Source organism: Zootoca vivipara, chromosome 6 (genome assembly GCF_965207765.1).
Source record: "Zootoca vivipara chromosome 6, rZooViv2.hap1.1, whole genome shotgun sequence".
Lineage (NCBI taxonomy): Eukaryota > Metazoa > Chordata > Lepidosauria > Squamata > Lacertidae > Zootoca > Zootoca vivipara.
The window spans coordinates 55,238,376-55,266,108 of NC_142589.1; the positions used below are offsets into that span (position 1 = coordinate 55,238,376).

The 27,733-nt window shown below is 42.1% G+C and overlaps 1 protein-coding gene across 10 annotated transcripts; it reads right to left on the bottom strand.

The window, feature by feature from the left end:
• Positions 1-767: 767 nt before the first annotated feature.
• Positions 768-27,733, bottom strand: KHDRBS1 (KH RNA binding domain containing, signal transduction associated 1). Of its 10 annotated transcripts, none has more exons than XR_015950578.1 (13): positions 27,020-27,509; positions 18,855-18,979; positions 17,727-17,843; positions 16,140-16,286; positions 14,918-15,051; positions 14,749-14,778; positions 13,489-13,702; positions 11,802-11,869; positions 11,075-11,133; positions 6,196-6,388; positions 3,114-3,163; positions 1,789-1,870; positions 768-1,068 (listed from the first exon to the last, which is right to left on the bottom strand). XR_015950578.1 is itself a non-coding variant. In XM_035117603.3 (10 exons), the coding sequence occupies exons 1-10, from the start codon at positions 27,360-27,362 to the stop codon at positions 6,291-6,293; spliced, it is 1,335 nt and encodes a 444-aa protein (XP_034973494.2). In that variant the 5' UTR covers positions 27,363-27,661; the 3' UTR covers positions 5,079-6,290. The 10 variants fall into 10 exon arrangements, 2 of the variants coding, with proteins under 2 accessions (XP_034973494.2, XP_034973493.1); XR_015950579.1 differs by having other exon boundaries at positions 1,675-1,870; XR_015950582.1 differs by lacking the exon at positions 14,749-14,778 and having other exon boundaries at positions 27,020-27,575.

The window sequence follows — 27,733 nt, forward strand, 5'->3', positions numbered from 1 at the left end:
TCTGGAGGGCTCTAGGCTGGAGAAGGCTGCTGTATGTTAACCCTCTCTTTGGAAGACTGCTCCCTTGACAGATTGTTTTGGTAAATAATTTCAAGGTAAGGTTAAATCAAAGTTTAGATTAATCTAGGGTTTAGGTTGTAAATCAGTTATGATGTGACTGCTGTTTTCCCAAAAATACGCGTGCCGCCTTTTGTATTTTTAAAGAAGCTCATTATTTTTTAAAGAGTAGATTTGTCCCTAGGGTGTAAACTTCACTTTCAAGATTAAGACAGGGATTTTTAAATTATCCAGTTTTTTTTAAAAAGCATACTTAAAAAGAGTAATAGAATCAAGAATACACTTACAGTAGAACCAGATGTTTAGTCTGGCAACTACTGTAATTCCCAATTGTGGTAGTGTGGGGAAGAAAAACAGGAGAAAATATGAAGCTCATTTCTAGCCCTTAAGGTTGCAAAGAAAAGCAGGGATTTCTCCAGCGAATCAGTGCCAGAAGGCTTCCATAAAAAATTAAATTAATTTCAGACAAGAAAATTAAAGACCACACATTTCTGTAACACACCATATATACAGTCATTTTCCCAAATCCCAAATCTTCAGTGTTTGAGCATATTAAAAACTTCAACTGTAAAATTACAATTACAAAAACTGTACAACCTGTACAATTACAATTCAACCTTGGTATGGATCAAAAGAGGCAGGAAACCATTCTAGTGTTGGGAGATTAAGAAATAATACAAATTTACTAAAATGATTTAACATGAAATCGCTTTTTTTTAAAAAAATGGAGCAGCTTTATTAAAATGTACTCAATACCACAGCACACTCAAATAATGTATCTGGGGCTCATCTACTTCATGGTCCAGCAATGAACAGATGTATACTACCATGTTTGCCTGCAATGAATGTAGCGAACTTGTGCCAGCACAAAATGTAACTGAACCAACTGAAAACAGGTCTTTGAAGCCCCAGTACACATATAGTTTACAGAGATTAGAAATTCTCCAAAGAGCACTTCTTGGTAAAAATATGCCTCATGTTGCCTCCTCTTCTTGTATTTGATGATTCCATCTATTGGAGAAAAATAGGAGAGAATTACTGAAACTCAGGATGTAACCAGTAAATTATGCTGCAAAAGTTATGCCAATGGTTCTCATATTGTAGTCCCTTTAGGTCAGGGTTTCCAGGGCCCCTAAATTCACAGCAAATATGGAGGGCAGTGCTAAAGACCTATAGGTTTGTACATGCTGAAGACCTATAGGCTTGTACATGCTGAAGAGACAACTCTTCTAGTACATATTCTTCCCATGCACACATATAGTCTTGCTGGGTTGCGACCTCAAGAGAAGAACTGCAACAGAGTTAATTTGGAAATCTTTCAAGAATCATGTTGTGTCTCAAAAAAGTACCCAATGTGATGTAATCGTTACAGCTTCCAACTGCGGAGACTCAGCTTCAAATCTATGCTCAGTAATGGGTGATTTTGGGTCACACACTATCCCACATTGCAGTCTTCCCAAACCTGGGGCCTTGGACTACATCTCTGAAGCCATGCTGGCTTCGGATGATGAGAGTTGTGATCCAAAACATGAGAGGCACGAGGTTGGAGAAGGCAGATTCAAGCATTCTGTTTGCCCAGTTTATTGTAATGGAAAAGTTAGGGTTTTTGGCACATACCGGTAATTCCCCCCCTTCCCATGATAAACCCAAGCCTGATTTGGGGCCAGCATTCTAGGTTTGGGGAGCTCGTCTTTTGGGCACGTTGCTCAGAAAGGTCCAGAATCGACTCACTGTGGTCCTGCCTGTTAAACAGTTTCACTCAGTAGTTTTATCAATAGTTTCTTCCCAGCTTGCAGTGTTGTTTTCTTTGGATCTGAGCGGGAACAAACAAGCTAGATAGTTAAGTGATCATTCTGAAGCCACTAGAGGGAGCTCTTCCATTAGTCAATGGTTCACACCCTAACATACGAAACTACAACTCTATGAAAACTCTATGAAAACAGTAATTTATATAATTTTTGTTGCATGTAAAATGCTTTACTAGCTTAAGTTCTCTGCTAGGTCATTATTGGTCAGTGAGGGGCCACTGTGGTTGAATGACTTATTCATAAGATCATCTAGCTTAGCTGGGAAGTGTGGGCTCTCTGCCAAGTTCAAGATGCTAATTAATCAGCTGAGAAGATGCAGAGGTTCAGCAGTAGGTAATTGGTGACCAGCACAGGCTTAATTTCCTAACTGCCACAAATTTTTCAGACAAGGGAGACCCACTGGTGCCCCCCCCCAAACACTGTGGGATTACAAACATCACCCTTGATTCTAGTTACAGGTAGGTAGCCGTGTTGGTCTGAGTCGAAGCAAAATAAAAAAATTCCTTCAGTAGCACCTTAAAGACCAACTAAGTTTTTATTTTGGCATGAGCTTTTGTGTGCATGCACACTTCTTCAGATACACTGGGGGGGGGGGGAAATCACCCTTGATTGTTAGGCATGGAAGCTGGGACCACAATGAGTCCAGCAGCACCTGGCGACTCAACAAATTCCCCACACCTGTCTTAGGAGAACCTGCCAATTGCTTTAAAGGCAAAGGGAGAAGGAATCAAGTGTCAACTGGGGTTGGCAATATTCACATGAACAAACAGCTCTAAAGTAGTTCCTGAATGGCAGGTTGCATTCGTGTTCTGTGTGGCGTAATCCCACAGGCACTTAGAAACAAGCAGAAGGTGCAAATAATTTAGCTTCCCGAAGATTTCAAAGTATGCTTGAAGTGCCTGCTACAGTTTCAGAAGCCAGAGAGGTGAATAAGATGTCCGATATTTGGGGCTGGGGCTTCAGTGACTGACCCTCCTCAGACTAGAATGCACTATGCAAAATATGCAATGTTGGGGCATTTTGACATGTCCCATAGTGTCAAAACTGAGTATTTGTTTTTAAACCATTGCATACATAGCCTTGCCCATCCTTCTGCCTTGATTTTTGGCCTGTTTTGACTAAATGACAAGTTAAGTGTCAGCACAGCCTTATTGAACGGAAGTCACTGGTCATGCAAATGTAGCTTATATGAGATACAAGAGTTCTTTGTTCCAAAACCCGACAAGTAGAAACAGCCGAATAGCATACCCAACTTGTCCTCAGCAAAAGTCATTTTCACCCCAACAGCAGAGCACCTCCTGCAAACAGAGAAGAGTAGTAAGCATCTTCATAACGATTCAAAATAAAAACAAATGTTGATACACTCTTGGCATGCAATTTAAAAACTCTAGGGCAGTGGTTCCCAATTAGCTAAGTACCGCGGATCCCCCGTTTTTCAAAAGCTAAGCCATGGATCCCTTACTTTTGAATTTTTTGTTATCTCCAGGGTAGCTTTGTTATGTGAATGGTGCAACAGACCCCCCTGGGTTGGTTATGCAGACCACCAATTAGGAACCACTGCTCTAGGGGGGGAAAACCAACACATGCAACTTAATACCTAAGTACTAAATGTTTTAATATAGTGAACAGCAATACTGGGTCAATAAGGGCCAGAGTTTTACTTGAATAACGGAGTAGATTTTGTTGGTAAACATAGAGGACTAGCTACATCCATTTTTGATATTTAAGGTTCGGTTCTTTTTGCTTTTTTTTTTTTTGCCCAAGGTTACGGTCCATTGCAAATGACAAAGGGCACAAGTATTAAAACATTATTGCTAATTTATGCATAAGCAAGTGGATGTATTTTAAGTATCTATTTTTAAACCATCTTTTTTAAACAAGATTTTACATTTAAAATTAACATTTGAAGAACTTCTTCAGTAATAAAAGTTTATGCAAGTTGCCGTCACATTTTATGTAAAAGAAATGTGCCATTAAAATCAGACATTTAGGTTACCTTTTGAGTTTTTCGGTGCATGTTAGCTTTAAGACATCCTGAATTCTCCTGCGATAATTTTCCTTTAAAAGGGGGGTTTTGGGCGTTCTTTTCATCAAGCAAGACATTAAGCCCTGAAAGCTGACTCCAAACCATTGTGGAAAATTCAGTTATTTACATTTTTTTAAAATAACAATCTACAAATACAACTCTTTTTGGCTTTTATAAGTAGCTTCCCTCAATCATGCACTGCTATGAGCAATTTGACAGCAACAGTGGACTTTTTTCACCCCCAAGCAGTTCTTTCCCAGTGAATACTCGATTTTAAATTTTGCCAAGGAGGGAGAGTAAGTACAAGCCACCAGCTCTTCACAGCAGTCAGTTCTGCTATCATGCCAGGCTTGTCAACAGCTGTTCAACCTGGTCATCTGCAGTGAGTGAGACTTTCCTCCAGACAACCAGGCAGGGAAGCTGATTTTCTTTGAAGGCAGCAAATCACTAATGTGGGGATGTGTGGACAAGTGGGCAGTTAGCAAAGCTGCATTATGTGCCTTTCCTAACGGGATATTGAGAACAATCTGCCTGCTCCCTACATAAGCCACTACTTTGTAATTGCTTTGGAACCCAAGGAATGCTGCCCTGAAAAGCAGGCAGTCTGAAGAGAGGGGAATCTGTGGATTCAGCAAAAGGAAGAAGTCTCCTTTTCTATCTGTGAAAAAGGCTTTTTGGAGTCACACTGCTTTGATGAGCCAGCTACTTTTGGATCAACAATTTCCGCCTCTCTGCAGAGGGCACAATCCCCTGGGGACATTCCTTGTGCAAGTGTCACCAGAATGAATGGGGCTTGTGCAAGAAGGCCACTCTGCCCTTTTGAAATCAATAGCAGCTACAAAGGGGCTGGTGCAGAAGCAGCTGTCCGCAGACCAAAGATAAAAAGCCAGCAGATGTCTCAACCCTTCAGTGAAACTGAACACTGATGCTGCCACTTGAAGCCCCGTTTCTGGCACAACTGCTCAACTTCCAGGGGGTGAAAAACAATTTTGTTTTAAAATTAAGCTTACTCAGCTTGGTAAAGTTTTAAAACTTTCAGAACATACCATTTTAAAAACGTCTTCGGATTTTAAGAGAACTTCTTTTTAAGAAACAGACCAAGTACTTTAGCATTAATTTAAATTAATTGAAAGAGGACAATCTATTTTACTGCTTGACCAAAATTAAAAAAATGACAATTCATCACATTTACTTTGATTAAAAAAGGACTAAACTTTATTGACAAACTGCTGCAGACATCTTGACAAATTTTAGCTACCTATTTAGGCAGGCTTACACAAGTAGTAGCATTTAATCTTCCAAGAACAAAATGGGAGAACAGTGTACAAATCTATGTACAAAATGAAGCTCCTTGCTTTTTTCAGCTGCAATGTCCCTTTTTAACATAAAGCTAGTGTTGAGACGCACTTGAACATGTCATTGGAATGGCTAAAAGCTTTACAGTTTTGCCAATTTTAAGCCTGAGCTGTATTATGTACTGCAAACACTCAAGTGTTCAGCTTTTCCTTTAAGAAAAAAGAAAAGAAAAAAAGAGAGACACACAATGCACAGCTATTCATTTAATACTTCCTAATATCAAAACACTGGGCAGTTAGAGCAATATAAAAATTACAGAGCAGCTAGATGTCCACTTCTCTTAAAAATTCTTCATGCAGAATTAAGCCAAGAACACCTTTTGCTGGAGAACGTCCGTCACTAGCATCTCAACACTGGGGCTAGATTTCAAAACCCACATGGTCAATGTTACAAACCTAATTTTTTTTTAAGTTAAACTGAGAAAAAAAATTACTGTTTTATCTGTTAAGGAGAATTCTTTCTATTAACATTTAAACTTAAGATTAATCAAGCAATCTGCTTTTAAGGGCAAAGTGTTGACATTTGAGCTTACTTTTTAAACTGCGGCAGTTGCTACCATTACATTATGATTTTAAGTCATTAAAAGCCAACCCTGAATTTTGAAATGTAGCCTACTTTTGGGATTCTGCAACTACAACTTTTATGGGTTGCCTAAAAAACAAAAATACTTAAAGATTAACAAACTTTAATTTCATAACTGTTAAGCAAGCATGTCACTTTGGAAATTAACATTTTTTACCTCAACTTTTTCTTTTTAAAGGTACAGTTGTGTTTATATATCTAAACAGAGAAAGAAAAGCCATCTACACACTTAAAAATTGAATTCAGTCTTCTAAATCTAAATTATTTTAAAATACTACATACAGAAGCCAGAATGCAAGGTCAGTGGTGGGGGAGGATGGAGGTCAGAGAAAAAGGGAGCCAGAGAAAAATCAGGGAGACAATTACTTGTCTGTTGTGGGTAAAGCAACAGGAATCCTGGGAGATACAAGAATCAGAAACAACTGTTTGCTCAAAAGTGATATTTCCCCCTCATGTATGCTTTAATAGCGTCCGTATGGGTGCTCTCTGTACGCTCCCTTCACTGGCCTAGTCGGAGGGGCCTTGAGCGAGGGCCTTGTTCCATTCCAATCATCTTGACCTGCAGGAAAGAAAATAGCGCATGTAGGCAGCAAAGAAAGGACAGCTGTTTTGCTTTTCATGAATCATGGTGTTAGCAAATAACCCTAAAAAGAGACCTAGGCAGAGATTTCAGTGTGCTACCAAATGGTGCTTTGGAAGGAACTGAAGTGTATGTGAAGTGCTATCCAGAGCTGGCAAGATACAGAAGTCTTGCACAAATCATCAAGAGTCCAAATGGCTCATTGCAGGTGATCTACCGGTAATCAAAACAAAGAATTGGCCAAAGTTTTGCTGCAAACAACTCCACTCCTAGTAGTTTATTAACGGAACATATCTTTTTAAAGGACACATGCTTCTCTACAAGTGGACAGCTTCAACTGAGGGGTTTAGTTGTCTGCTCTCATGTGTTATCACCATAGCCTTTGTTGCCCTGAGAAAGTACTTTTAAAATTTAGTACGAGTTCCATCTCGCCTCTGTTCCATCACAGAGCTCAAGGTGGCATCAGGGGTTTCCAAGATGTCTTCCCATCCAAGGACTGACCAGACAAGAGCTGCATCATGTGCCATCAGAACATATCCTCCTTGCACATGCCCAACCAGAAGACAATACAGTCCTCAGGTGCAGTAGGAAACTATTATTTTCACCAAACATAGAAGGCATAATAAGGAGGAATACAGTGGAACCTCGGTTTGCGAACACAATTGGTTCCAGAAGTCTGTTCATAAACCGAAGTGTTCGTAAACCGAAGTGAACTTTCCCATTGAAAGTAATGGGAAGTTGATTAATCCGTTCTAGACGAGGAAAAACACCCCCTAGAACGGATTAACCGCTTTGCTCCGATGCCTTCGCGGAGGCCGGGGAGCGTTTCCGCGACTGGGCTGCAGCCGCGAAAGCGGTCCCCGGCCTCCGCAAAGATATCGGAGCAAAGCCCCAGCCTCCGGAAGGCATCGGAGCTGGGACTTCGCTCCGATGCCTTTGCGGAGGCCGGGGACCGCTTTCGCGGCTGCAGCCCAGTCGCGGAAACGCTCCCCGGCCTCCGCGAAGGCATCGGAGCGAAGTCCCGGCTCCGATGCCTTCCGGAGACTGGGGCTTTGCTCTGATGCCTTTGCGGAGGCCGGGGACCGCTTTCGCGGCTGCAGCCCAGTCGCGGAAACGCTCCCAGGCCTCCGCAAAGGCATCGGAGCAAAGCCCAGCCTCCCCGAAGGTATCCGACGCTCCGATGCCTTTGGGGATGTTTGGCCTTCGCTCCGATGCCTTCGGGGAGGCCGGGCCTTCGCTGCGGGCCTCCAGGAGGCATCGGAGTGAAGGCCTGGCCTCCCCGAAGGCATCGGACACTCAGTAGACCTCCGGCACCTCGGTTTACTAACTTCCGGGTTAGGATAGTTCGTAAACCGAAAGTTCGTAAACCGAGGTGTTCGTAAACCGAGGTACCACTGTATTAATAGTTTTGGGGAAACGAAACATCAGAAAAACACCAAGTTCCTTTCAAAAACAAGACGAAATTAGTTTTGTTGAAATCCACCCTCTTCTGACTAGCTAAAACAGGGGTCAGCAACCTTTTTCAGCCCACCACATGGTCTGAGAGATGGTGAACCAGACAATATTTTTTTGGGGGGGGGGGAAATAAATGAATTCCTATGCCCCACAACTAACCCAGAGATGGATTTTAAATGAAAGCACACATTCTGCTCATGTAAAAACACCAGGCAGGCCCCACAAATAACCCAGAGATGCATTTTAAATAAAAGGACACATTCTACTCATGTAAAAACATGCTGGTTCCCGGACAGTCCGTGGGCCAGATTGAGAAGGCGATTGGGCTGCATCCAGCCCATGGGCCTTAGGTTGCCTACCCCTGAGCTAAAACTTCACACTTCTAATTCAACATGGTTGGCTCACACAAATTATTTTTCACATTTTGTCCACAGGAAAGCAGGCACACAGACTAAAATTAGTTATAACTGAACTAATTAAGAGAAGAATTGTTGTGCCTAGTGGCCCTCAGTCAGGAAAATCAGAGGATGCAACAGTAATAGTAAAGAGACAGAGAAGTAATGCTTAGTCACCCAAAGGAAGAGGACAAATAAATGGAGACACTGACAATCTTTCACAAAGATTGTCATGACCAGAAAGCTGTTTTCATAGTTGCCAATATCTCAGTGTAGAGGGGGACACACCTTCTTAGAGTTGCAAGGGGCTCTCAGTTTTATCTTCCTCATACTCATCTGAGAATTCTTTGGTAGCTAAATACTTATTGTCTCATACTAGCAATATTTAAAGCTTCATGGATTTCATTACTGTACTGTGCCAATGTGAAATAGAATTATTGGCAAATAATTCCACATCCTGAGAAATCCAACCTTTCCTTTACAAAGATACACACATACAGTCCTTAGCTTTAAGCCTTTAAAAATGGTCTAGGATGTGTTGCAAAATGTCAGCTGAAATCTTGCAAGTTAAATATGAGAGAGAAGAGAATACCACAGGGCTTTATTATTCCCTGCTGAGTGACTTGCACTTTCTAGTGGTTAACAGAACAGTAACAGCTCTGCATTCAATTTCCTGTATCTTTCACTATCTTCATCACATTTTGCTTGCCTTCTCTCTCCTGCTATTTGTAAGGCCTCGTTGAACAGCCATTGAGAGGAAAACTACAGAATGGGAAAAACCAGAGATCTGTTCAAGAAAATTGGAGATATGAAAGGAACATTTTGTACAAAGATTACCACAATAAAGCACAAAAGTGGAAATAAAGGAAAAGAGTGGAAAGGACCTAACAGAAGCAGAAGACATCAAGAAGAGGTGACAAGAATACACAGAGGAATTATACCAGAAAGATATGGATGTCTCGTACACCCCAGGTAGTGTGGTTGCTGACCTTGAGCCAGACATACTGGAGAGTGAAGTCAAATGGGCCTTAGAAAGCACTGCTAATAACAAGGCCAGTGGAAGTGATGATATTCCAGCTGAACTATTTAAAATGTTAAAAGATGGTGCTGTTAAGGTGCTACACCTACGCCAGCAAGTTTGGAAAACTCAGCAGTGGCCAGAGGATTGGAGATCAGTCTACATCCCAATCCCAAAGAAGGGCAGTGCCAAAGAATGCTCCAACTGCCGCATAATTGCGCTCATTTCACACGCTAGCAAGGTTATGCTTAAAATTCTACAAGGCAGGCTCAAGCAGTATGTGGACCGAGAACTCCCAGAAGTGCAAGCTAGATTTTGAAGGGGCAGAGGAACCAGAGACCAAATTGCAAACGTGCTGGATTATGGAGAAAGCTAGAGAGTTCCAGAAAAACATCTACTTCTGCTTCATTGACTACACAAAAGCATTTGACTGTGTCGACCACAGCAAACTATGGCAAGTTCTTAAAGAAATGGGAGTGCCTGATCACCTCATCTGTCTCCTGAGAAAACTCTATGTGGGACAAGAAGCTACAGTTAGAACTGGATATGGAATAACTGATTGGTTCAAAATTGGGAAAGGAGTACGACAAGGCTGTATATTGTCTCCCTGCTTATTTAACTTATATGCAGAATTCATCATGCGAAAGGCTGGACTGGATGAATCCCAAGCTGGAATTAAGATTGCCGGAAGAAATATCAACAACCTCAGATATGCTGATGACACAACCTTGATGGCAGAATGTGAGGAGGAATTAAAGAACCTTTTAATGAGGGTGAAAGAGGAGAGCGCAAAATACGGTCTGAAGCTCAACATCAAAAAAACTAAGATCATGGCCACCTTCTATTTGCCAGGAGGTGATCATGGTCCCATCACCTCCTGGCAAATAGAAGGAGAAGAAATGGAGGCAGTGAGAGATTTTACTTTCTTGGGTTCCATGATCACTGCAGATGGTGACAGCAGTCACGAAATGAAAAGACGCCTGCTTCTTGGGAGAAAAGCAATGACAAACCTAGACAGCATCTTAAAAAGCAACAAGGTCCGTATAGTTAAAGCTATGGTTTTCGCAGTGGTGATGTATGGAAGTGAGAGCTGGACCATAAAGAAGGCTGATCGCCGAAGAATTGATGCTTTTGAATTATGGTGCTGGAGGAGACTCTTGAGAGTCCCATGGACTGCAAGAAGATCAAACCTATCCATTCTTAAGGAAATCAGCCCTGAGTGCTCACTGGAAGGACAGATCCTGAAGCTAAGGATCCAATATTTTGGCCACCTCATGAGAAGAGAAGACTCCCTGGAAAAGACCCTGGTGTTGGGAAAGATTGAGGGCACTAGGAGAAGGGGAAGACAGAGGACGAGATGGTTGGACAGTGTTCTCGAAGCTACGAACATGAGTTTGACCAAACTGCGGGAGGCAGTGGAAAGCAGAAGTGCCTGGCATGCTCTGGTCCATGGGGTCACGAAGAGTCCAACAAACAGCTCTGCTTTTTTTTTGGTGCAGAATGAAAACTTGGGATAAAACTCACTGGTAATTAGACTTTCTAGTAAACCTTTTCATTGCACTAATATAGCCAGTATATTCTTAAGATTATTGGACATTTCAGAGTAACATGTTAAAGGCGAGATCTCCAGATTTGTTCTCAGCTGAAAATATTGGTTATATCCTACATACTGCCTCTCAAAAAACTTAATCATGATAATCTTTTTTATCTTTTGCATTCAAGGCAAAAAATAACTGACTGAAATTCATCGAACACAGAGTTCTGCTTCTGCTATGGCAACAGAGCATGCAGACGTACCATACGCTTCATAAGATTCCTGTGCTTCACCATGTCCATAGTCATAATATTCTGTTTCCCTGCAATAACAAGAGTATTATTATTATTATTATTATTATTATTATTATTATTATTATTATTATCATCCCTTGAAGTGGTGTATCTTTCTAATCTTCATTCTGTTATTATTTAGGATGGTCCAAATGACCATCTATCTCACAGAGAGGGTAATGTGGACGTGCTTCTTGCAACTGTTAGGACCAGATACTATGCTTCCTTGCAATACTGTCCATTAGCTAAAGTTGTAAGGGAAGAAGGAGCCCAGGCCCAGCTATCTTCACAAACAGTAAAGGAAAAGTTCATGCCAATGAGGACAAGGCTCAGTGGATGCGATGGGGCCCTTTACCTGACTTTTGGGGAACACAGTGCTTTGCTGAGGCTGTAGTTACCCAATCACTCAAGGCCCAGGGAATGCTGGACAGTGCTGATCCTTGTAACACAGATTCTCATTGTATAGATGCAGAAGTGCACACAAGCACAATATGCTTGTGTTCTGCTGAAGATACAGGGCAATTAAGAACTACCGTAATGTGGCACAGTAAGTTAGAACGTGGTGCTAAAAATGCCAAGGTTGTGGATTGGATCCCTGTATGAGCCAACTGCATATTTCTGCATTGTAGGGGGTTGGACAACATTACCCAAAAGTCCTCTTCCAACTTGATTCTAAGTAATCAAACGAAGCACTTACTGTTGACCCTGGCTGTAGTAGCCTTCATATCCTTCATAACTTTGCTCAGCATAAGCATCGTCATAGCCCTGGAATGGACAAAAAGGCAAGGGTAGAGTCAGCTGTTGTAAAAAAACAAAAAACAAAAAACCAAGCAAAGTACCATCTATAAAAGTCCAAATCACAAAAGTGATACACAGGTACCACCTTCAAACACACATTACTTTATCTTGCAGTTATCCAAACAATGTCCTTAGAAATATTTCACACACTAAAAAATACAATTGCCCAGTGTAGATATAACAATCTTGGTCTAATAAATGGAATAGACCAGACTTCCCCAACCTGTTGTCTTCCAGATTTACAATTTACATCACCCCAGTCAGCATGGAAAAACCTGGTTTGCTACTACAAAGTTTGTGAAATTTCTTTAAGAACTGGTACAATCACCCTCCCTCCATACTTCTGAGCAACCAAGGTCACCTAGACTTATGCAAGCAGTCCTTTGCCAAGCAGTTCTTCACTGGGATCTGGGATCAAGTCTTATTTCTGTGCATCAGAAAGCATTAAAGATGCAGTGTAAGGAGGATGAGGCTAGCAGGGAGGAAGACCTCAAGAAAACAACTGCTAAGCAAACACAATCTCTGTCTCTGCTTGTGTGCTATTTTCTCCATTGAAGACAAGGCTTATTCATTCTTAAGGGCCATTACTTTTTAAAGTAGCCAGGTCCAGAGGCTGGCCAATCTGTGCTATTATCAAACTCTGCTGTATAGTGCCAAGCAAGCATGCGTTTCCCCTGAACTTATCAAATGACAACTGTTATATTCTTTCAAAGTCGTGTGTGTGCACAAGAGAGGAAGACCCCACCATATACAGTGGTACCTCAGGTTAAGAACTTAATTCGTTCTGGAGATCCATTCTTAACCTGAAACTGTTCTTAACCTGAGGTACCACTTTAGATAATGGGGCCTCCCGCTGTCACCGCCGCACGATTTCTGTTCTCATCCTGAAGCAAAGTTCTTAACCCAAGGTACTATTTCTGGGTTAGCGGAGTCTGTAACCTGAAACGTCTGTAACACGAGGTACCACTTATTTAAAACAGTATGATTTCACTTCAAACAGTCATAGCTTTTCTCAGGCTTCTGGGAGATGTAGTCTGTTAAGAGTGCTGAGAACTGTTAGGAGACCCATATTCAGGAAGCTACAATTCTCAGAATTCTCTTGGAAGAGGGACTGACTGTTAAACCACTCTGAGGATTGCAGCTCTGTGAGGCGAATGGCTGGGGGCTCTTAACACCTCTCAGCTCCCTTAACAAACAATAGCTCCCATAATTCTTTGGGAGAAGGCATGATTGTTTAAAGTGATGTCATAGTACTTTAAATGTATGGTGTTAACGTGGTCAGAAAGAGAGGAAGGGTCTAACTCTGTGGGAGGAACAGGCTATTTGATTGCATGTCCCAGGTTCAATCCCCAGCATCTTTAGGCAGTGCTGGGAAATACCCTGGTTTGAAATCCCATAGTGAATTGCAGTCAATCACTGCTGACAATACTGTGCTAGACAGACCAGACATCTGACTCTGACAAAGGCTGCTCTCTATGTTCTTACATATGTATAATCTTGGTGCTGTGGATAAACCAAAGTTTTTAGGCACAAGTCATCTGTTATCAGACTCTCTTCCTCCTCTCAGAAGGTTAAAAATTGCTTACATAATCTTCATAGGTCTCTGGTGCAGGAGGGGGAGGAAGAGGTATTCTTTGAATGCCGGCTGCCCGAGCTCTTGGTGCAGGGGAACCTCTCACTGCTGGAAGAGGGGGAACACCCCGGGCCACAGCTGCTCCTCTTGCAATGGCACCTCTTACTGGGGCCCCCCGCACAAGAGCTCCACGTGGAGGTGGTGGCGGAGGTCCCACGCCACGTCCCCTATAAAGAGGGGACAGAAGAGTTAGCAGACACACACAATCTGCACACAACCATGCTCTGGACACCCACTAAATCTAATCTGCTGTCTATACAGAAGCTAAATACAGAAGCAGAGGTCTAGCAGCAGAGGTGAATGACAAAATTAAATCTAGTAAAATTTGCTGTGTGATGTACTGAGACACAGCTAGAAATGCCCAAATATGAAACTTGGATTGAGCAAGTAGCAAAGATTTAAGTACCTACCAGAATCACTTCAAAGATAAGCCAAACCAGCAGCATCAGCTGTCAATGCAAAAGGCCCAAGACATCTCAAAACAGAAATGGGCCTTTAGCACAAAGTTGTTTTGGGAAGGGAAGGAGAGAGGGAGCATTATCACTTGATGTTCATACAGCCCAGTGTGTGTGTGTGTGTATTATATATATATATATATATATATATAGAGAGAGAGAGAGAGAGAGAGAGTGTGTGTGTGTGTGTGTGTACTGAAAAACCTTCACAACTGAGGCCGCTTCTGATATTTGGATTTTTGAATAATTTGGGGTTTTTTTAAGGTTAAGGACAGGAGTTGCCAACAGGAAACATAATAAAGGAAAGACATGAAGTAAGGGGCAGATGCACAGATGTAGGTAAGCAGATTAGCAATTTTATGGAGCAGTGATGTCTAGGTCAAGAAGGGTTAAGATAAAGAAGCAAAGAGCAGAGCAAAGACAGCTGTAAAGGGCACTTAAAGCTATATCCACCTGGCCTGAGAGACTTAGAAAACATTCAACTGTCTCTCTGAAACAAGGGCTGGAAACTTTCTTAAATGAAAACCAAAGTTTCAAAAGTCTCACGTTATCCTTGCTTAGTGCAGAAACCATTGGCAGGACCATGGAGTTTAGGAATAATTAAAGGTCTACAATTAATGGGCCACTACCCTATTGTACAATTCATGAACCCCCTCAAAGATCTGGCATTGTCAACATGCTGAACAGAGAGTAAACTAAGACTCAAAACCCACCACCTATGGGAAATATGACTGAGTGCCTTTTCTATTGCCTCTCACCTGTTCAGCAAGGCTGCCCCACTCCACACACTATAAAAAAAAATTGAAACAGCCATTAAGCCCATATCGCTTCCCCACCTCCCCAAACCATCAGCAGCACAATCTTACTGCTTAAAGATGCAACTACAACCAGCAAGAGCTCATCTCCAGCAACATTTCCATTTGTTACCTAGGAACAGGTGGAGGTGGGGGGACAGCTCCCCTTCCTCGTACAGGAATCCCTCGACCTCGTGTTGGCTCTGGCACACCATTGAGATAAGACAGCTCCAGAAACTGCTCCTGGCAGATGTCATCCATCATATCCTAAGCAAAAAAGAGGTAAATAATTTCTAGGCCATGCAAAAATAAAAAATCTCACTCATTTTATTTGAAATGGGTTTTTGTGCTGCTAACAGCAGCTGTTTGGAAAGGCATAGGTGAGTACTATGGGCAGGAGCTGCCTAAGTCACAACAGCTGCCACAAAACATCCTCTGCACCCTTGTAGAACAGCTGGCCTTCCTGCCTGTCAAATGCTCTGAGAAGTGGGGTCCCTTAGCAACCTACATTTCTTGTTTTCCTTCAGAGGCAGGAGGAAATGGTTTCAGTCCAAAGAGCAAATGCTCACCAGTAACTCTAAGCTGCCTCTTTCCACTTCTGTCTCTGCTCTGTGCATCCTGCACTCTCCAGGGAGTACAATTTCAGGCAATCTGTGGAAGGATTAGCAGCAGAGTGAAAGCATTTCACTCCCTAAATCCAGTAGGGAATCCAGTCACTTATGCCAATCTGTTGGAGGGGTGCAACAGTAACACAGTAAAGTGTTAAAAGATAGGAGGTGGTTTTGGCAGACCAAAAGGAACAGATGGCTTCAAAGAAGAGCGACCACTTTTGTTTCCTTTTGGATATGTGGAGGCCTTCAAAGCTTCCCAAACCTTACATGTAGTGTCCATGGAGCTCTACCCCCCCCCTTGTGCACCATATTCAAAACTGAGGCAGTCACTGTCATTTTGTGTTGTGTGCATTACAACAAAAACAAATATATCAGAAGTCCATTGTTATCCATTGTTGAAAAAATCTCTAAGATTATTTTAAAATGTCAACCCAACACTTTTTTCAAAATAGGACACGGTCTTTCATATCTATGGCTGCTTGGGAGTCATTTTTGCAGAAAGATATCCAACTGCACAGGTGGGTTGGCTGCAATTAAATTTTGGAATGAAGCATTTGTTCAGCTCCGGTGATTGAATTGTCAATACTTAGTACTGCCTTATTCAAAACATTATCTCCTATTTCTCTCTAGCTGAGCTTATTCTATGGAATATGCTTTGCCACAATCTGTTCTAATTGAACCCCCCTTGCTAAGACCAACCATGTCATTATGCAGGACATTTTTAAAAAAGAAGGTGGTATATACCGGAACAAGGAACTTTTTGACTTCTTCCATGGCATGGGCCATAAGAGCATAAGCCTCACAGGGTGGCCCAAAAACTTCAATGAAGACATGCAGGTCCATATTTAAATGAGCATACTTTGGGTCACCCCCCTTGCGCAGTTCTTCCTCCTGAAAAACAAACAATTGTTACAGTAGATGGCTAGAGGTTTTAAAAGAGAACACAAGCCTTCCGGTTGCTCACATAAAGAGACAAGTGTTGCTTTGCCACATCTGCAAATAGATGCCACCAACCTCTCAGAATTTTTACCCAGGAAGCAAAGACAAATTCTATGATGCTTAAAGGAATGAAGTGTTGGGATTGCGTCTCACATCTTTCCCTAGTTCTCAAAGAAAATTTTGATCATCCTTACTTATTCGCTGTAAGGTAATTTTACTGTTGCTTCCAAGTTCGCATGTGTGAAACTGGATTCAACACCTTATTGAAGGGCTCCCTATGTTCATGGCAGAACTAACTACGAAGGCTTAGGAGGCAGTTGCTGCAGCTCTGGACCCTTCAACCCATGAGTATTTTACTGGACTAGTAATGACTTTCACTACTGTTTGACCTAGGGGAATTTTACTGCCATTTGGAGAGGCCCATGTAATTGTGGTGCTCATCTTTTGGTGCACAATTAACTGCCCACCCATACTTTTAATCTGGAAACTTTTTTTTAAAGCTGAGACTGCACTGTGCTTGGACATCATAACACAAGTGGATTCCTCACACCAAATGACTGCAACGGCAACTGCTCACCTATTTGCAAATAAAGGTGACAGGATAAAACACAAGTTCAGGACTAGACATTTTGGTAGAAATCTCAGACCCCGACAACAGTCTTCCATTTATGCCTCCCAATACATAAATACAGGAATCAAAACAAAGTCTAACATTAGTTTTACTTAAAGATTATCTACCTGTGCCAGCCTCAAACTAGCTATCCCCAGATGTTCCTGGCCCTAAACTTTTGCTTGCTTATATTGGCTCAAAGTGTTTTGCCAACTGATATTCCAAAGAAATATGAAAAATGGGCTTCCAGTAAGATTCATTTTATTTCTTTTCTCACTTACTTGGCAATGAAAAATCCTGACTAGCATAAACTCAAGATTTACTTACTTGGATTTAAACAATCCAGAGGCTTAACAGTAGCCTTCACAAGTACAATTTTAAAAAGTTTAATAAAACCAAGATTTCAGTTAGATGCCCTCTTCAAAGTCACATGGAAATGTGAAAAGAGCTCAACTTTGATGTGATGCTCTATGAATCTCTTTACATAGCCTAGATACAACAAACATTTGACATTGGTTGTATTAGAAAAGACTATCAAATTCTGTTAATCAGCTGCCTGCTCATTCTGTGATTAATGGCAAAGCAACAAGTACTCACTCTTGGGGATTTTGCAGTTCCAAGTCATCAATGCATTTTAAAAGGTACGTAACACACACACTTTTACTTAAAGGCAGTGTCAACAATTGGGGAGAGGATACAACGGCCAACCCAACCATCTATGAAAAAAATCCAGAGTTCTGAAACATACAAAAGTACTTGTAATTTGAGCCCAGTGCCCCTACCTTTGCCTTGTCTCTCATTGACCCCTTCCCCAGTACAGATATCTTTGCTCCAGTTTCTTCCTGCAGTCGCTTGATGGTGTTGCCTTGGGGTCCCAGGATCTTCCCAACAAAGTTAAACTATAAGGAGAGAAACATTTATTTTCTTAGTTTCAAAAACTGAATTAAGCTACTTTAAAATTTATACTGCAATGACTAGGATCAGCAGTTATAAGTTTCCCTAAATTTTAGACTGTACTCATTTTGGCCTTCTAGAAAAAAGGGTGAATGATCCAAATTCTGGTATGTTAGCAATCAAGCATATCAAAGTGTGCATAGTGAAAGTGTTTGCATTTTAAAAGGACACACTGGAGGGAAAGGTGGCTTGGAAGCAAAAGACTTTTGGTATCAAGATTCACATCAGGGGGCCTGTAGGAATGCTTGGTAAACTTACATGTATAAGATATGTTGTTTAAAAAGATGGACTAATTAGGGAGCATTAGGGACCCCCCTCAAAAAAATCCTTTTGACATCACAATGGGGAACCTAAAGAAACTGCTAGTAAAAAAAAATCTTGAAATTGTTATTTTTAAAAAGTTGGTAACTCCAACAAAAGCATTTTGACATCACAGCAGGATCAGTGAAGAATTGATGGTTTATATGTCTATTTTTAAAGAAAATGACAGACTTTATGGGGGCACAAAAAGTCCTGACCTATGCAATGCCATGTCTGTGGTGCAACTCTAGTTCTCAAATCTTACTACCTAACTGTAACTGAAATATGGCCCCTTTCCCCCATGTATATCACTGTCTCCCCTCCTCTCTTGCTTCTTGCTATGGCAAATTTAGATTGTAACGTCCTCAGGGCAGGGACCTGTCCTCTTATATTTTGTGACGTGCCACATGCACAAAGAATGAAATCCCCCCCCCAATAATAAAAACTTTCAAGTACAAGAAATATCCTTCATAAGCCTATGCTCTGGTCTGCTACAAACACACAAAGGAAATACAGCAGAAATGCTTTGGAAATATTTAACAGCAGCAATAAATGCATTGGCATAAATCAGGACAGCTCAAAGCATACAGATGCTGTGAGTGGAACTTGTCAAGCATCCCTTTACAGGACATTAATGAGGATTTGCTGGTCTTCACCTTAGGGTATTGCTTGACTGGGATGAGAACTCGTTCTTTCAGCTTCATGTTCTTATGAGAAAACAAGTCCAGATAGGTCTCGTCCTCATCTTTCTTTGATTCACCTTTCTGAATTTTGTCGATTTCTAAACAAGACAAAGCATACAATTGAGACAGCACTTCAAACTTTTTTTTAAAAAAAAAGAAAAACCCAACAGTAAAAAGCAGGTACAAGAGGCAGCTTGTCTAGAATCACACACACCCATTCAAGGTACATGACTGTGCAAGCAAGCCCCAAACTCAGTTTTTCGCAACCTAGCCAATAGGTCCACCAAATAAATAAACATCATTGTCTTATATCCACTTATGTTAGCTAATTGTTTCTAAACCAAAGTGAAAGGTGGAGCTGCTTCTGTAAAGTTTTGCTACTTTGTAGCTTTTCTCATTTGCTCCCAGCAACCTCTTACCCATTGCATTTTATTAAGGCAGTAGCCATGTGGGAGCCAGTTATTGCCCAGTTCTCCCCCAAACATTTCTAAGAAAACTCTACAGACCCATGCCACATCAGAACGCCCCCAATTCTGAGCCCAAACACGTCTGCTGTAATGGATACTGGAAAACATTCTGGTGCAAGACCCTCAAGAAACTGCTCTTTCTTGCCTGTCTTTACCAGGTAATTTTGTAACAGGACAATCCCTTTCCGCTCTGGTTGTGACATCAAATATTTGAAGATGTGTGCGTTTGCACTAAAAGGAAGCCCAAGAATGTAACTGACAAGCTCTCAATTTGCAAGTGACACCACTGGGCTGCTTGCCAAGTTCCAAGGCCTTCCCTACGACAGGCTGAAGGAAATATAGGAATAGCAAGAAGATACTACTTTTTGGGTTGGCCTTTCCCAAATAAAGCCCAAGGTTTTCCAAGGATGCAAGAAGGAAAACACCAAAGTCACAGAAACTCTAAGAGTTTACTCAGCAACCAAGGAACAAAGGTCAGTCCAACAGTAAAAATACTAGGACCAATAGATATCTTCAGGTTGAATGCAAGGTGCCCACCCAAAGTAAAAAAAACAGACAGAAATTGATCTGTAGGTTTTACTTTTTTCCCTTGCATTTAAATGACCTTGAAGAGCCCTTCTAACGGATATTTCAGGCTCTTTGAATATTAAATTGATTTTCATAGAAGTCACCGAAGCATGCTAAAATTTCTTGACTTTTTTACATGAAGAATAAAGGTTTTAAACCACAAGCTGTTCAACATTGCTAAGAGAATTACTCAAGCACAGAAACCAATTTATTCTGTTAAGAACTACATTTTAGAAAAAGATTGCCTTCACCAGGAGAAACAGAGTTTTATGCATCAATGTGCACGAACAATATAAATTCTATTTTAAGGAATAACTAGCCTTGCTGTAACATTTTGACCTCAAACTCCATAATGAACTACAGGTGAGTTAGGTAGTTAGGTTATTTACCAAAAGGCTGATCATTGATTTGCCAAAAGCCTCCAGACCTGGTTGGGGGCTACAGAAGACTGCAACCACCATCCTACTCCCCCCCCCCCCACAGACATGCATGTGCAGACGTGGACAAGTCTCTCACCAACAGAAACAAGTTCCTTTTGTTTCTCAACAAACTTGATTGGAAATAACCTGTTCTGGAGTAACTCAAATATAAGCTTCCAGAAAGGTATAGATGGGCATTCTCTGTTGCAATTACTTTTCTAAGCCAAAAAGCAACACTTTTAGATTTCTGGCTGCTGCTGCTGCTGCAAAAGCTATCCATGCTGAAGCTGCCCTAAGATGGCACTGCTGACCCTGCCAGGAAACCACCCAGAACTTATCAGGGGTTCACAAGCCCATGAAACCAGGGTAACTAGCTCTACATGCTCAAAATATTATACTGGTACCTGAAATTGCAGTTTGCAGCCACTCCAACACTCCAACATTTCTTATGTTAACAATGCTTTTGTATATGAAAATGTTTACATACTCTTAGGATCCTCATACACTCCTACTCTTCTGCATTTAACAGGAGTGAGAAACTTTTTGCCCTTCATATGTTGCTGAACTACAACTACCGTCAGCCTTAGCAAGCACAGCAAACAGTCAGGGATGGTGGGAGTTGTAGTTTAGCAACATCTGGAAGGCAAAAGGTTCCCAAACCTGGCATAAATGTTCATCAGTGCTGAAGGCTGTGGCCAACTGCAGTGCAGCAAGCAGTATGTGAGCACCTACCTTTTAGGCAAAGTCCAAATGCTGAGGAAAATATAGCACCTCCATTTGTTTCATGTAACTAAATACAAGGCCTAGTCTAGTCTTTAATGCACAAAACAATCAACACATTGCAGATACTTTGCCACCTGGACAAATGGATTTTTACTTCTACCTTAAAAAAGGAGGCTATTTGGCAAATGTAATAATATTTTATTTCAACTCCCACTCATATACCCAGCACTCTGCTAAACATGGTCAGAACACCATTCTCTGTGCATGAATTAGCAAGGTTATACTTCACTCATATGGCTCCATCAAGAGGATTCTAAAAAGGCCTGGAATAAGGGACTGCCAGAGGGCAGTGCTGATGAAAGAATTAAAAGCTATATGCTAGACTGGACAAATTCTAAGAACTAGTCTTGCATAGTTTCAAGGAAACATAATGGGTTTAGGTAAATGAAGGTCAGTGGTTCAAATCCCCACGACAGGGTGAGCTCCCGTTGCTCGGTTCCAGCTCCTGCCCACCAAGCAGTTCAAAAGCACGTCAAAGTGCAAGTGGATAAAGAAGTACCGCTCCGGCAGGAAGGTAAACAGCATTTCCATGCACTGCTCCGGTTTCGCCAGAAGCGGCTTAGTCATGCTGGCCACCTGACGTGGAAGGTGTACGCCGGCTCCCTCGGCCAGTAAAGCGAGATGAGCGCCGCAACCCCAGAGTAGTCCGCGACTGGACCTAACGGTCTGGGGTCCCTTTACGTTTACTGTAGAACTATTGATATATGGCCTTGTTTATTGTTTTATAAAATATTATAAATTTATATTGTCCAGTCTCTCAATGAACTTAAAATAACGGAAATATAACTTTTACACAGAAAGTAAAAGTTGTAAACTTGGCTAGAATCAGAACTTCATTTAGGGAGAATAAGAACTAAGAGAGAAGGAAATCAGAAGCAAGTTGCTGATAGAAGAGAGAGCAATGAATTGAGAAAGAATCCAATAGAAAAACAGGTGAAAGACAAGACATGAGAGGGCTCCAAAAAAACTTCACATTGTATACAGAAGGGGTTGTACCGGTATATTATTGGGAAAGGGAAAGAAGAGGAGTTTGGCTAAAAGTAGGACAGAGCAGGTGGTAGGGGTGGAATTTTTTACTGCTTTATTTTCCCCCCAGCAGAAAATGGTTTGCTTTGTAAGTTCATTAGTAAGAGTGAATGGAAGCCAACTGCAAATACAATATTATTAGGCAACCTTGGCTGTTTTAAAGTTTTTAACTTTGTTTACTAAATACAAGTAAACTAAACATGGTTAATTAGATCACTTTTAGGGCAATAAATCTTTTTCTGATGCGAATTACTCACCACATAGAGACAGCAGGGACTGTACACTACTAACAGGAAGAAAGCATGTTGGTAAAAAGAGGAGGCTAGGAAGTACAAGTCTAAAGCAAGGCTTCCCAACTTCTCTGACCCCTGATCTTTTCAACTCCATTGACACACTGGGAACTTTAAAAGTGTGTGGTGGGGACCACCACAAAATGGCTGCCATGGAGGGGTGTCATCAAATCATAAAATGGCTGCCACAAAGGCATAGAGTCAGATCTAGTAAATGAAAAAATGAATACTGAAGCTACATGTTTCTTACATGGGAACTGGCCCACTCAACCACAATCAAATAAAATTTTACATAGGTGTTGTTACTGAGCAGTTCTATCAAAACCAGTCTGGTGTTTTCCAGTATTACCATGGCACAAGAAAACTTATGCAAGTCTTGGGTCCTTATGGAATTACAATGGATGCGAACAATGCATCAATTTATTTAAGCTAGGCTAGCTTTGTCCTACTCACTGTGCTATTGGAAGAGCATTTTAAGACACCCCCCTTGTCACTCTGCTCTCTTCCCTGTCTCCCATCCCAGGTCCCTGGGAATACGGTAATCTGTTGGCTGGGTCATTGTGTTTCTTGTGCCTGGGAGCCTGGATCCAATCTCAGCCTTAAAAAGTACATACAGCCAAAAGATGAAGTGGGCAGAGCTTTGCTCCATCATTACCTCAGGCTGAGATTGGTATAAGAGGAGGAAGGAACTGCAGTGATTTCATAGGTTCTCTGGAGGTCCCTCCATTGGTATTGCACCTGTGGCTGCCATATACATAGAGACTTATGGTCTAAAGCAGGAGTGGGCAACTTTTTTTCTGTTGAGAGTTGCATTCTCCTAAGGGTTTGGGACCACATGCTGGTTGGCAGTGGATGGAGCTAAAGCCAATGATGGGCAGAAGGAAATAAATAAGTACCCTGGTTTAAGTAAATCTGGAATAAAAAGCACCTTGCATAAACTTTCACCATGTTCCCCTCAGTTTACAAGTTCCAATCTTATAAGATCTATTCATAAGGAAGCCATAATAGGTGTGATAGGACTATTCTCTAGTACAGATGATTTTTATTTTACTAATTTCTTCAGTGTGTTATGGCTACACACATATAAGTCAACCAATCTGTTCTCAAATAGCTGAGGAAAATAACTTTTTCTCCCGTCAGACAACCAGTAAAAAGGAAAAAACCCAATTAATTTTAACCAAGTAATATAATAACAATAATAATAATATATAATAATAATATATTATTATAATAATATAATATATAATTATTATTATTATTATTATTATTTGTACCACGCCCATCCGGCTGGGTTTCCCCAGCCACTCTGGGCGGCTTCCAACAAAGATTAAAATACATTAAAATGTCACACATTAAAAACTTCCCTAAACAGGGCTGCCTTCAAATGTTATCTAAATGTCAGGAAGCTGTTTATCTCTTTGACATCTGATGGGAGGGCATTCCACAGGGCGGGCGCCACTACCCTTTCCAGGTTCCCCCCCCACTACTGCCCTTTCCAGTTTTTTTTTTAAACTACATAGGGGGGGCACTTTTTTAAAAAACTAACAGGAAGGAACTAAGAGGTGGAAGAATGAGGTAGCAAAAAATGAGGCTGAGGTGTCTCACACAACTCTTGGATTGCAGGTTGCCCACCTATGGTCTAAATTTGAGACCCTGGCAGCACTTTCTGCCATAATTGGACATTGTGGCCAGGTGACCCAAGGGGACAGCAAGGGCCAAGAAACAGGAGGTGGTTGCAAAGCAACTTTCACATATTGATTTGAATTCTCCAACTTTGAGGCTTGTGCTTGCTCACATATAATTTGTCTTGGATTTTCAAAAATGTTTGGAACATTAAAATATAGGACAACTAGAACAATGACTCTTGCAATTAGTAAATTAGTTATGTACCTAGAAATTTGTGGAATAAAGGAAGAGTCTAGAAGGCTCTTCTGCCTATGATTACTGTATAAATGTTTTTGCAACAGTAGAATTTATTGTTTGGGGTGTTTGACTTCATTCTCAAATTAAAATTCTTTACTGATACAATTTCTTTACTTTTAATGTTCTTGCCAGTGCTTTAAAAAGAAAAAAGAAAAAATATGTCAGTACTGTACAGTACTCACCATAAAGTTGTTACAGTAAGTGCAACACTTTTAACATTTAGGGGGGGGGCAGTACTGCCTACCCTTGAGTACCCCCAGGGAAAAAAGTATTGGTTCTTGCCTAGCAATACAGCATGAAGCTTCTCATTTGCAGAGAAATAAAGCAATGAAGTAGGCCTGTCATCCAGCAAGATTAAATCAGAACACCTCTGAACTGTTTCAAAAAGCAAAGAAATCTGCCTTAATCACATAAACTCTGCTTTAAAAAGTTAATTAGTTCTTATATCAAGAACATTCCTCACTTTACTCACAAAAATCTAGCATTTCCCTTTGTTCTAAATTCTGACTGGTTATTTCCAAGCAGTTGTTGTTCTCTGAAAGCCTGGAAGCACAGCAGCTGCACTGTGGTGATACGGCTACAGCAGGCTATTAGACACTGTCAAGATGGGGAAGGAGGCAAGACAAAGACTGCCATTTCTACTCTATTTAATAGTTTCACTGGAAACAAGGACAAATACAGATATGCATAGCAATGAGATTACAAAGCCCTCTGTCTCCACAAGAGGGGAAGGGGAGAGATACACAGAATGCTCTGCTTGAAATCTCCTGGAATAAAAAAAGAAAAATCCCAATACTTTGGTGGAAATTCTATGGTCCAATTCTCTAAGTACACCTCTGACCACCAACTTAGATGGCATTTCTGTACCCACTATCACCTTATAAAGGCTAATAGTGCCACTAGTACCGATCTTCATAACAGATACACTACCACTACAGACTTCACTGAGCAGAAAACCACTGAAAATCATCCAGCTTGACCAGGTAAGAGGTGACCAACACTACATGCAAATTAACTGGGTTTTTTAAACCATTACCACCTGACTAGTAAGACATAGACACTAAGCAGAAATGCTGGAGCTCAGTGATAGAGCACATACTCAGACTGGATGCCCACCATTTCCAGGTAGGGCAGGGAAAGTTTCATCTGAAACCCTGGAGAGCTGCTGACAGTCAGTGTAGGCAATACTGAACGAGAGGGGCCAAAGTTCTGACATGTGAGGCAGCTTCTCAGGTTCCCCTTCCTCATTCACAACTTCCAGATCCAAGAGAGGATGGCAGAGAATTGACATCTAAACGAGCCTTTACATCTGTTGGGAAAGTGGTGACCCGTAGGATACTTTCAGCAGGTACAGCTTGAGCTTGTTGTGTCATCAAGAAAGGCTGCACCTCTGCATCACTATTAGAAGAACAGGAGCCCTGAACTCTACTTCTACCTTGGCGATCACTCTTATAGTCCTCATCCCCATTTCTGTCATTCCTACCGGTAAGTACTTTCACACATCCATTTGAAAACATCTGTCTTCCCTTTCTCAGAACCACTCATATGGATAAACAAGATTCTGGAGGTAAGGCCCACCTTTCCATCACTACATAAAAGATTACATGCCTCAGACTCCATGTTAAGAAACTTCCAATGTCCTGCTTTACTACGTACACACTCTGCCATGCATAGGCATGCTCTCCAAGGCAGTGTTAGAAACTGGAATAGAAAAGCTAGGAGTCAAATGGCTCCTAGAGCCTGGGTTGTGGGCACCAAAACAGAATGTCTAGTCACAATATGGGGAGGTTGGCAACACTTTTTGTTATTTTGATATCACATTTTTAACTTGAATTGTTAATACATGTTTAATTTGATGTTTACAACAAAAATATTGGTACCATACTTCAATTTTCAAAACAGTCTACTCTTTATTGTTAAACTCCTTATACGGTACTTCGAGGCTTCAAAGCACATACATTTCAGTAACCCTTGAGCATCAGCCAGGTGCAAAAAAATGACACCCAGACTTTTTGAGGTGCTTGCAAATGGAGAATCTTTATGAGCGAAATGTGCCTGGCGCCCTGCTAATTTCGAACCCTGCTCCAAGGGTATAACAGTCACTTGCCTATGGAAAATAGGAATTACCACCATAAACCAGGCAAAATGGATTCTCTAAACTAGAAAAGCAGCTTCTGTTCAGTATTCCTTTATTAAAATCATCAACATGCCACACCTACCATATGCAAATATATGTAAGCAGATGGGTTACATGGGGGTGGGAGTTTATTTAAAATCGCAAAGGAGCTCAGTTTTACCACCTTGACAAGAATAATACAGGATTGGAGTTTGGGGGTGGGAAAAAGGAAGACAACAAATTTGCTCAACTAACTGGGGTATAAACTGTGAGTTCTGGCCTTCTTCATACACCTTTATACTTCATTACATTTTTAAGTATATGCCTGGAAAAGTAAAACAATGATTGACTGGGGGGCTTACTAATTTGTACTACAGTGTTCCAGTGGATGGATTCAGGCACTCCACCTTTTCTATTCCCATTATTATTATTCTATAGGAGACTGGGACTCATCTCCCCACCCCACCCACCTCCAAAATCAGCCGAGTAGCCGCCACAGTCCCGGCGGCCCCTCTCCCCTCCCCTCCCCCGCGGCAGGGGCGTTTACCGGCTTGCAGCAGCTGCATGGCGTGGGTGAAGGAAGGGTCCAGGCTGTCCTTCTCGGCCATGAGCTCGGGCAGGTACTTGTTCTCGGGCTCGGCCTTGGCCGCGGACCCGGCGCCGGGTATCAGCGGGGTAGGGACGACGCTGGGGGCCGGCGGAGCCGAGCCGGTGGCCGAGGGCGGCAGCAGGGGCGGAGGCTGGGGCCCACGCACCCCGCCACCTCCGCCCCGTGGAGGCCTCCTCGGGGAGGCGGCAGCCTGAGGCGACTGGAGGCGGCCCGGGGGAGCCGCCGGGCCCGGGGCCCTGCCCAGGCGGCCGGGGGCGGCGAGGTCCTCGCGGCGCTGCATCCGCGGCCGAAGGAGCGGCAAAGGCGCGCGAGGGAACAGGGTTGCCACGCCGACTGAGCGCCGGGGCCGCCGAGACAGGAAGCGGAGGGAGGGCCGGAGCGGAAACGCCTCGTGCGCGCGGGAACTGCTTCTGCTTCTTCGCCTCTTTCTTTCTTCCTCTGCCTCGCGCCCAAAGTACGGCCGCCTCCAACCGTTCTTCTCGACTTAAGCCAGGAATGCGCGTGCGCAGACCTCGCGAGGTTGCCTATTGCGCATGCGCCAACCTAAGGCCGCTTCGCCACGAACAAAAAAATTGAAGCGCTGGGATGAGCGGCGCAGGCGCCGCATTCCATTGAAAAGACGGCCCTCTTTCCTATCAGCTCGCCGTGCGC